Here is a 12,535-nt window from a genome sequence, read left to right as displayed (position 1 = left end):
TTCCAAGTTTTATACCACACAAGGCCATATTCCATCCATGTACATATTGGCACAAGATAATCCTGTCATTAGGACTGTTCCAACATTGTTTAAGTGAAGAAAGTATCTCAGTAAGTGGTGTAAACTCTTGGCACTGTCCATCCTGGATGTAAAAAATATGCCAGTAATCACACTAAACACACAAGGCACAATGAGGTGGGGAAAAAGTGTAGTTACCTGAAAAAAATCAAGTTAATTCATAGGCAGGAAACATTTTTTGTAAATTGGCTTACAGGAGCGTGAATGAATGAGATTAGTTTTACGCCGCACTCAGCAATATTCCAGCTATATGGTGGCAGTCTGGAAATATTCGAGTCTGGACCAGGCAATCCAGTGATCATCAGCATGAGCATCAATCTACATAATTGGGATACGATATGTGTCAACCAAGTCAGCGAGCCTGATAACCCAATCCCGTTAGTCGCCTTTTACGACAAGCATGGGTTACTGAAGATCAGTTTTAAGCCGAATCTTCACGGTGGCTTACAGGAGCAATGATGTTTTATAAATGTGATGCTTCATGGTGGTGCATCCAGAGATTTTTGGGAAACACTATACACAGGGATGTATTATTACAGGAAGTGTGATACATCAACTAGAGTAATGATGACGAGATTATCCTTGCTCTGATTACCTATCTCCATGACAAGAGATAAATAACTCAGCAGCAATTTTATACAGGTGTAAAAATGAAATATTTTTAGTTTCAAAATCTCAAAAATACTATATCTCAGTGTTTGCATTGTTATTTTTGTTTGTTCAGTCCATGTTTGCCGCCCAAGCTTCCACTCAGCTTGAACTGTTAGAAGCACTCATAAAAGGTGATAAGCTGGCCCACAAACCAGACATCAGAAACTCAGCATCGATGGCAAGCAAGCACCAGAAATCAACAATGTTTCCTGTCTTCAAAATTATGAATGTTTTCTTAGGTCATTTTCTTATTTCTTACATTAACCATAGATGCATAAAGCTCTATGGCCTTGACAATCCTCCACATTATGAAATGATTGACAATTATTGAAAGTACAATACAAACAACTACATGGAAACAATTGCCAGACTAAGAGACACATTCCACCACTGCCTTATTCCACTGAATATATAGAAACCAACACATATGCTACTGTTGTTGTTAATTTCTGAACTTGTCTTGAGGCCTCATGTGCTTCAAGTACAGAATAATATCTTAAGATGAAATTTCATACAATTTCCTAGCTGACCTTTATAATGTCTCATTTCGGTATTACCCTTACAAAGCAAGACCTCTCTTGTCTGCTTTCTCTGTCATACAGATATGGGCAAAACCTGTAACTAGGGGTTTCTCTCATATAGATCTAAGCAACACGTGTTACCAGGGGTTTCTGTCAGATAGATCTAAGCAAGACATGTTACCAGTGGGTTTTGGAAGACAGATATAAGCAAAACCTGTAACCAGTGGGTTCTAGAAGACAGATCTAAGCAAGACCTGTTACCAAGGGTTCTGGAAGACAGATCTAGGCAAGACATGTAACCAGCGGGTTCTGGAAGACAGATCTAAGCAAGACCTGTTACCAAGGGTTCTGGAAGACAGATCTAGGCAAGACATGTAACCAGCGGGTTTTGGAAGACAGATCTAGGCAAGACATGTTACCAGGGGTTCTGGAAGACAGATCTAAGCAAGACCTGTTACCAGGGGTTCTGGAAGACAGATCTAAGCAAGACCTGTTACCAGGGGTTCTGGAAGACAGATCTAAGCAAGACATGTTACCAGGGGTTCTGGAAGACAGATCTAAGCAAGACATGTTACCAGGGGTTCTGGAAGACAGATCTAAGCAAGACATGTAACCCGCATGTTCTGGAAGACAGATCTAAGCAAGACATGTTACCAGGGGTTCTGGAAGACAGATCTAAGCAAGACATGTTACCAGGGGTTCTGGAAGACAGATATAAGCAAGACATGTAACCAGCATGTTCTAGAAGACAGATATAAGCAAGACATGTAACCAGCATGTTCTGGAAGACAGATCTAAGCAAGACCTGTTACCAGGGGTTCTGGAAGACAGATCTAAGCAAGACATGTTACCAGGGGTTCTGGAAGACAGATCTAAGCAAGACATGTTACCAGGGGTTCTGGAAGACAGATCTAAGCAAGACCTGTTACCAGGGGTTCTGAAAGACAGATCTAAGCAAGACATGTAACCCGCATGTTCTGGAAGACAGATCTAAGCAAGACCTGTTACCAGGGGTTTCTGGCAGATAGGGCTTTTTTGTATCTGTGATCAAAATCAAGTCGATTCTCAACCATCTTGGCATGTTGCTGTGAAGGGTTGTAAGAATCAATGTAGAGACAAACCGTCACGAGAGAGTGTTAATGTGGCACCAAGGACTAAGCCTCACTGAAGAATAGAAACGTCTTGCACTGTCAATGCTTTAGTTCCCACTGGAACTCGGTATCTTGATCAATATATAATTACTGCATTATGAAGACTGTCAACAACCGATATACTTCAGTTGTACTCCTTCATAATAGGTAATGAGGTGTTACACACAATCACTAGACTGAAACACACATCCAGCTGCAGTCAGTATCATATAGCATTTTCAAATTCACTTCACTCCCTTTGATTTACACTTTTGAAATTTTGCCAAGTTTATGATCATATGTTCTCATGATAAAATTCATGTTTAAAATTGGGAAACATAAACCAAGAGGACTGCAGATGAAAGATTCACTTTTTACACATGGTAATTATATACAAGGCTGTAAACCCACAAGTTCAAGTTGAGTGTATCTACTTGTGGGTTTAAATAGGCATGGTTGGATGGCTTGCAACCTACAGCATCGACAGATGCCTGCATCAGACAGTTGTTGGCCGTCATCATCTAAAACAACTCCCACCTGCTTATGAGACTACTATTCAACAGAGAGTATATTTTATAATAGCTTGCCTAGATCAACCTAGGCTAACTCATAGTCCCTGAATTTAAATTGAAATGAAGCCCCAGTGAGTTAGGAGATCCTGAAACTGGGGAAATCTTGACTCCCTTCATTTAGGGCTTTAGCATTGCAGGAGGGGCTAGTTAGTAGGGAAAATAATGTGGTTCAGGGACTGTGATACAGTCTAAAACCAACCACATAATTCTAATAAAGATCATCCAAAATGTTTTTCTCTGGAATGCTGGAAATGTATATTTGGTATACTCAGGCAGGTACAGCATTCTTATGATAAATGATTCCCTAAATTTATGTTACATGGATGTTAGAAAGTATGTGAGCCTAGACAGTACCTCAGAACACAGGCAAGCCATATGTCACCTAATATCTAAGAGACGATTTGGGAATGAGAGATTGTTACATCAAATACGTCACATCTAATCTATTGACTCTGGGAAAGAGAGATCATAACATGAGATCAGTCTGGGAAAGAGAGATCATAACATGAGATCAGTCTGGGAAAGAGAGATCATAACATGAGATCAGTCTGGGAAAGTTAGATCATAACATGAGATCAGTCTGGAAAAGTTAGATCATAACATGAGATCAGTCTGAGAAAGAGAGATCATAACATGAGATCAGTCTGGGAAAGTTAGATCATAACATGAGATCAGTCTGGGAAAGTTAGATCATAACATGAGATCAGTCTGAGAAAGAGAGATCATAACATGAGATCAGTTTGGGAAAGAGAGATCATAACATGAGATCAGTCTCATCCAATCCACAGACTCTCTAACCCACAGAAAGGGAGATTATAACTGACGACCTCTCTAAGCCATGGCCATCATCCACACTATCAACTGCTTCACACAAAGCAAGGGTTCTGGAGATCAATCACAGTATGAGTGAAAATTCTATTATTCTGAAATCATTGTACCAGTGATGGGGGGTGCGGTGGGCGAGCTGGCTAAGGCGCCAGGCTAGTGATCCAGCAAGGTTGAGGTGCCGGGATCAAGCCCATCTGTGACCGGGTGTAAAAACCTTCGAGTCAACTTTGTGTGCAGACTCTTTCAGTGTTGTCACAACCCCTAGTGTACAGTACACATCCCTGTGCACTTACAAGAACCCACGAAATCCGTTGGTATATGACCAGATGGTGGCCACATGAATACGTGCAAACACCTAGTTGCAGGTATAGCAACTTGGACAAAGTACGGTGACTATGTGTCCCAGTCCACCCAGCTGTGAATGGGTACCTCGTTAGGATGAGAATTTAGCCACAATAACTTGGTGTGCCTAGTGGCTGCAAGAGTTGTATACTTCCCAGGGAGTTGAGATTGATAATACGATGTGCCGTTGAGATTGACATCCAATGATCGAGTGAAAAAAAATACCAGCACCTTGAGCATGCACTTTTTGTGTGGATATGTGCGCTATATAAATATCCAAAAATATCCTATATGATCCTTTCATACAACCACCTAACATATCCCTTTCCTCAGGTCAGCAGATTGCTAGGAATGTTTTAAGGAAGATAAGGGTGGCAACTTATTAATGTGTGTCGTACACATGTTCATCGTGGGTTATGACTGTGAAAGCATCATGTGTGGTACTGATGTCAAGTATTGATACTTGAACTTGTCACTGACCTCCATGAGCAGTAGATATGTGCAGACCATTCAGTTCATTGATACACCAGGTGGCGTTGAGAAAAGCAAACTGTGATGGCCTCTTGCCAAACTTGACTAAATGAGAACAACACTCAAGTCAGCTGTTAGTCCAAGCAAGCAGGATTCAATATGTCCTTCCAAACTCCTCTCGTTTGTCTGTAACTCAGATTTGATAGAGTACAACAATCTATCTGTTAATTATCCTCCGAGACATTGTCTGAATCCAGCTCTATCTGGGCATGAAATAGGCTGTGAACCATTACCTCTCTCTTGATTCTCTAAATTTACATAACATTAGACTTGGCTGTTTGTTTTTTAACACCCACGGGTGGAAATAACTTTGAAATTGCTAGTGTACATCGGTACAGTGGCAATTGTAAAATCACTTGCCCTGATAATTTTTCCTCTATACCGGCCGATTTCTCGTTGATTTTTTAAATAAACAACATAATTAACATTGGAAAGTCAACTGGACATTGGTACAGCGTGATATACAAATTTGCTTGCCCGCCTGGAAAAAACACTGGACTCGGACATCGGGCAATGGGTTATTTCCACCCCTGACACTGCTTAAGCAATATTTCAGCTACATTACAGCAGTAAATAATCTAGTCTGGATCAGACTAGCCAGTGATTGGCAACATGAGCCTCAAGCTATGCAATTGGAATATGATCACATGCACCTTTCAAGTTAGTGAGTCAAACTATCTGATCCAGTTCACATCTTGAAGTTGCTGAAGACCTATTCTAACACGGATCTTCTTGCCAAATATAACACTTAAACCACAATCTACATACATTTGGTCATCAGTGTTTGGAACCACAATGTACATACATTTGGACATCAGTGTTTGGAACAACAATGTACATATATTTGGAATCAGTGTACATTTGGACAATGTGTACATATATTTGGACATCAGTGATTGGAACCACAATGTACATACATTTGGTCATCAGTGTTTGGAACCACAATGTACATATATTTGGACATCAGTGTTTGGAACCACAATGTACATACATTTGGTCATAGGTGTTTTTAAACCACAATGTACATATATTTGGTCATCAGTGTTTGGAACCACAATGTACATACATTTGGTCATAGGTGTTTGGAACCACAATGTACATATATTTGGTCATCAGTGTTTGGAACCACAATGTACATATATTTGGTCATCAGTGTTTGGAACCACAATGTACATATGGTTTGGTCATTTGGATCATCAGTGTTTGGAACCACAATGTACATATATTTGGTCATCAGTGTTTGGAACCACAATGTACATATATTTGGTCATCAGTGTTTGGAACCACAATGTACATATATTTGGTCATCAGTGTTTGGAACCACAATGTACATATATTTGGTCATCAGTGTTTGGAACCACAATGTACATACATTTGGTCATCAGTGTTTGGAACCACAATGTACATACATTTGGACATCAGTGTTTGGAACCACAATGTACATATATTTGGTCATCAGTGTTTGGAACCACAATGTACATATATTTGGTCATCAGTGTTTGGAACACAATGTACATATATTTGGTCATCAGTGTTTGGAACCACAATGTACATACATTTTTGGAACATCAGTGTACATTGGAACCACATCAGTGTTTGGACAATGTACATTTTTGGTCATCAGTGTTTGGAACCACAATGTACATATATTTGGACATCAGTGTTTGGAACCACAATGTACATATATTTGGTCATCAGTGTTTGGAACCACAATGTACATATATTTGGTCATCAGTGTTTGGAACCACAATGTACATATATTTGGTCATCAGTGTTTGGAACCACAATGTACATATATTTGGTCATCAGTGTTTGGAACCACAATGTACATATATTTGGTCATCAGTGTTTGGAACCACAATGTACATATTTGGTATCAGTTTGGAACATCAGTGGACATGTGTTTGGAACCACAATGTACATATATTTGGTCATCAGTGTTTGGAACCACAATGTACATATATTTGGTCATCAGTGTTTGGAACCACAATGTACATATATTTGGTCATCAGTGTTTGGAACCACAATGTACATATATTTGGTCATCAGTGTTTGGAACCACAATGTACATATATTTGGTCATCAGTGTTTGGAACCACAATGTACATATATTTGGTCATCAGTGTTTGGTCATCAGTGTTTGGAACACAATGTACATATATTTGGTCATCAGTGATTGGAACCACAATGTACATATATTTGGTCATCAGTGTTTGGAACCACAATGTACATATATTTGGTCATCAGTGTTTGGAACCACAATGTACATATATTTGGTCATCAGTGTTTGGAACCACAATGTACATATATTTGGACATCAGTGTTTGGAACCACAATGTACATATATTTGGACATCAGTGTTTGGAACCACAATGTACATATATTTGGTCATCAGTGTTTGGAACCACAATGTACATATATTTGGACATCAGTGATTGGAACCACAATGTACATACATTTGGTCATCAGTGATTGCAACAACAATGTACATATATTTGGTCATCAGTGATTGCAACAACAATGTACATACATTTGGTCATCAGTGATTGCAACAACAATGTACATATATTTGGGCATCAGTGATTGGAACAACAATATACTTGGCTCCTGGACTTCTTAGGCCATCAATGTGGATGTTCCAGCAAGTAGCCATTAGCCATCATTTCGCAGAAACACTGAGCAGTTGATATTGAGGTTATAGCTGAACACACATAATAAATAGAGCTATATTCACATACAAGGTCAGTAAATCTACCAACAGAGCTATTTAACCAGACATATAGTCTCCAAACTAGTTATTTCTCAGTAGGTTACAGGCTTGAGGGATTGACTGCTTCTCTAGACCAAGACATCAAAATATTACAACTACAAAATACCAGATTGTGAATATGAGGCTAGTGGTTACCATGGTTACCATTTGAGTACAAGCAGCCTTTACCAGTAAAGTCAAAGAGCTGACCACCCAATACACACTTTAACTTTAGATGCTTGGGAGATATTTGAACCACCCAATCCCCACTTTGACATTAGATGCTGGGGACATATTTCAACCAACCAATCTCCAATTTAAACGTTAGTAAAGTGCAGAAGTATGGCAATTAATCGAGGCAATCTTTAAAACTAGATAAGAGAAAGTTTAATCACAATAATTCCTATTACAAAGTGAAATTTCAACAAATATTTACACTATAAAAGGTCACCTACAAATCTCTATGAAATCAGCCTGGATACAATCTGAAAACTCAGAGAAAACAAATTGTAGGAAAAGTATGTATGAATTTCATGTTGTTGAAATTCTGGATGGGAAGTTTTCATACCACAGATCATTGTGAAACAGCTTTTCACAGTTTGATATTTAGTAGTTCCAGCAAAAAGAAGCCTGTATTGTACCTATTGTTCAGACCTGAAAAAAATACATAAAAAACATTGCCAAATACTATTCAAAATCTACTAAGGAAAAAATAGTTATCTATAGTCACATGTGTGGTCCTTAGCAAATGTTGTGTAGCATAGACCCACAACGAAATGTCATAAGTGTATGTTGCATACAAAAAAAGAAACTTCAGACTTACTTTAGTTTGGTTATTGTGCCTTTGCTGGTGAGGCAGTTGATCACCCGTTTTTGGTATCCAATGAGTGGATGGGTTTTTACATTCTCCCTGTATGTGTTTTCGAATGGCTGGCAGGTTTCCCAGGGTTCCAGTGAATATGTGTATGTTTCCGTGCAGTTTTCACAAGGCAACATCATTGAGAAGGCCTCACAATGTCTTCCCCCATGTCTTGGAGGCACAATAATCCGTCTTGTCTTTGACCGATTTGGAACACGACACGTAGAATCACATTTACTCCAACTGGAATATAAAGAAACTATACAATCTTGCTTACATAGCAACTCACATGGTTGTGTCCTGTTTGGTTTTCGTTCATGTACTTGACATAAATGCTCCTCAACTCTTATATGACTGTCTCGACGCTCACAGATAACTTTTCGTGTTTGAACTCCATTATATTTCCCACAGGCTTTACTTCCGGGAGAAAGTTTACATGTGCTCCATGGTGATACGGACCACACAACATCCACTCCTTGTGACCAGGAATCACGTTCACCGTAGTTCTTGTCCAGAATCACACTCTCTGCATTGCAGTCTTTATAACATGTTTCAAATTCTGAAGGTTTGTGGAAAGATCCACAGTAGGAATAATGTACAGGGTGCCCTCTCTCACTCTCACACCACACTTCTCGGTATTGTGTTCCTCCAAATCCACAGCGTTCATTTTCACAGTCACCCCAAGGACCTGCAATAAACAGAACAGTGTTAAAGTACCTGGTAAACTTCAAGATATATTTGAAAACAAATCCCCAAAAGTAAAATATTAACATGTAGCTTCACATTAAAACCATCTCATTTGAAGATATATACTTACAACAAGATCTCAACTGATTTCTTCAATGTCTTCATATAAATAACTACAAATGGAAACTTATAAAAATACTAACAATGACCACATTGTACAATGTATGGCCATTATTGACAGTCAATATAAAATGTCAATATTTTGACTGCAATGTGGAAACTTGCAGCAAACAATATACCATCTAAAGAGTAATGTGGAAATTTTGTAGCAAACAAGAGACCATCTCAACATCACCATGGAAACTTGCTATAAATAACATACCATCTCAACTTCAATGTGAAACTTGTTATAAACAACATATCATCTCAACATCAATGTGAAACTTGTTATTAAAAAACCCCACCTCAACATCACCGTGGAAACTTGTTATAAACAACATACCATCTCAACATCACCGTGGAAACTTGTTATAAACAACATATCATCTCATCATCACCATGGAAACTTGTTATATTCAAGATATCGTCTCAACATCAATGTGAAACTTGTAGCAAACAATATACCATCTCAACTTCAACAGCATATACAAGTACCAGATTCCCAATTCCAGAAATCAATCACAGCACTTAGATTATCCCAATACCTTAACACAGAGTAGAATTCTAACATCCCACACTCGATTCATTCAGTGAAGGTTCATGGCACTACATCATTATGACCTGAATCAATGGATCAGTTGAGATTCATTCTCAACTCCCTGGGGAGGATACAACTTCATGAGGTGCTACAAGGTCAACAGGCACATTACCATCTCATCCATCCAGACTTATGAATGTGATACAATTGTGTGAGGAATGTTCCTGGAATACATGTTAGACAACACAATGTTTCAATGTATCCTAAGGAAGACTTGCTGGCTCCATATTTAGGGTATGTAGGCTTATTTCATCCTGAATGTCATTCATTATACATGTTTCTTTTGTGGATTTTAAGTTTTCAGAAGTTCTTTTTCATAATCATATTGATGATTTCTTTACAAAAGAGGAATAATGTTTGTATCGCCACACAGCCTTTCAGAAATATTGCCATCTACGAGGACTAAGTGGGGCAAGAAGCATTTGGAAACTATCTGTTACACGGAAGACTTCATGCTAGGACTGCACAATATAACCGGGTTACCGGTATTTACCGGTTCACACATGAAAACGATATTTATTGCGATATGTTAATCGAAAACCAGTATTTTGACATGCATTCGGAACACTCGGAAACCTTCGGATATTTCCGTTTTTTAAATTCTTCCTTTCCCTTTTTTATTTGTGCCAAATATTACTTACATTTATATTTTGCCATGATTAAAAGTTTTGATTAAAGCTTAATCAAGTATAGTAATTTTGTTGTGTTTTGGCTTTATAAATCAAGCATAACTCGATTATAAGTATTTTTTTGTTTAAAAAGAACTTCTAGCAATATATTGCAATACATATTGCATATTGCAAGAACCAGAGTTCATTGTCCAACAACTTTTTCTGTAAAAATTTAAATCATTAATCTTAAAATTAAAGCAGAAATGTTATTGTGAATTTCATTTCAATGTTTGCGAAACCTACTGCGATGCACCACAAACACATCGTGTACTGACTCACACTTACTGCATTAACCTTTGAAGCTGGTGCCGTCAGAAATATTCCAGACATGTCATCGTGACCTGTATAAAGTCAAAGTGCTGAAAGGCAAGACAGTGGTTGATAGCATGGCCATCTGTCTACAGTCAGGATACAATGGTCCACAATGGTTGATAGCATGGCCATCTCTCTACAGTTAGGATACAATGGTCCACAATGGTTGATAGCATGGCCATCTGTCTACAGTCAGGATACAATGGTCCACAATGGTTGATAGCATGGCCATCTCTCTACAGTTAGGATACAATGGTCCACAATGGTTGATAGCATGGCCATCTGTCTACAGTTAGGATACAATGGTCCACAATGGTTGATAGCATGGCCATCTGTCTACAGTCAGGATACAATGGTCCACAATGGTTGATAGCATGGCCATCTGTCTACGGGACTTTAGAACCAAGGATAGAGTAACACTGAATACCACAGATTGAGGGGCCATTAATTTTTATCCAGCACTGTTCCTGCATGATGAGAACAGACATGAAATGTTCGTGAACCAACATGTACCTAATTAAGAAGAAACTAAAATATACAGCCTAATACAATATATCAACAGATTGTAAACACAGAAGCAAATTCCCCACCGGATGATGAGATGGAGGCCAGGCCAGATGACAGAAGGCAAGCTGTGCCAGGTATCTGAACAGAACTGCCGAAGACAGGCTAACAAGTCTGTGATGTTGTTGTGATGCTAGATGAAGCAACCACCCTCCTCGTCTGTGAGATGGGGGAAACAGGTACAGGGTAGTAGAGGGAGGTATCTTCATAGCCAGACTTAAGTTTATACCACAAAATCAAGGTGGTTGATCGCTTGTACAGCCATCACTAAACGGTTTTATAACACCAGTGTTCTTGCTATTTGTGAACCTCCTCCGGTGCCAGTGAGTGCTTACACCATCAGTAGAATATGCCACAATATGCACTGGGTCATCCAGTGGGAGCTATACCATATATATCCTGGTGGAGGTGCAACAAAATCACACACAGAAATATAACATGACAAATACTTCATTTAGCTGGGGCAGTGATACTTAGTTTTGGTCTCTTATTTGGATTTGTAGATAAGAATAAAAAAGCGCCATTTTTGTGACTTTTTAAACTGGTTTCATGGCTTAATAATCTAAACAATAACTTGTTCAAGTGTAGCAGAAGATATTACCAGTTTTGTCATTAAATCCTGGATATTGTAGGTAAGTAACAACTCTGTGCTCTGGGTTGTGTAGATGCCCTTCACAAATCATGGGTTAAATGTAACATTGATATTCCAACAAGTCAGAGTTGAACTTTCCAAATTGTTCATAATAAGTCACTGGTTTTTGCTTAAAGATTTCCAAGAACATGTTAGACCTAATGTGCAAAAACAACCTCAAAGACATTTGACAATTCAAATTACTGTTTTCCTAGTCCAAAATGGCAGATGTTATACTTCCAGATGGCAATCAAATAATTGTCTGTCTCAACTGTCACTTTAAGAAATAAATGTCTGACAGCTGAAAGGTAATATTTTGTTTCAACTGCTCATGAAAAGTAACAGTATTTTGGACAGTGTGGTGGCTAGACTCATCTTGAATGAAGCAATTAGATTGTCGTCTGCATCGCTCTTCTTGTACCTGACTGGCACTAACTACCCACTGAGCCAAACTTTCTGTTGACAAATCAAGTTCACGGGATGAACTGAAACACCCATAGCGTTCTAATCCTGTTAGTCCTAGTGAGAGACAACAATGGCAGCAGAGGGTGGCCGACCTGTGCCCTTAGTGGCATTCAATTAGGACCACTGTCTACATCAGACACATTTTCATTTCGCATCTACAAACCCGTCACTGGAAATGTCAACATCT

At 38.7% G+C, this 12,535-nt stretch overlaps 1 protein-coding gene across 1 annotated transcript in view; it reads right to left on the bottom strand.

The window, feature by feature from the left end:
* LOC124253804 (thrombospondin type-1 domain-containing protein 7B-like) overlaps positions 1-12,535 on the bottom strand; it is a gene marked incomplete at its 5' end in the record, with an annotated part of 166,278 nt that overhangs the window by 79,255 nt on the left and 74,488 nt on the right. The window contains 1 exon segment of the mRNA XM_046687653.1: positions 8,226-8,949. Coding sequence (XP_046543609.1) covers positions 8,226-8,949 — 724 coding nt within the window.

This window comes from Haliotis rubra, unplaced genomic scaffold, assembly GCF_003918875.1.
Source record: "Haliotis rubra isolate DU_JTF1 unplaced genomic scaffold, ASM391887v1 Scf553, whole genome shotgun sequence".
NCBI lineage: Eukaryota > Metazoa > Mollusca > Gastropoda > Lepetellida > Haliotidae > Haliotis > Haliotis rubra.
This window is presented reverse-complemented; position numbering and strand designations above follow the sequence as displayed.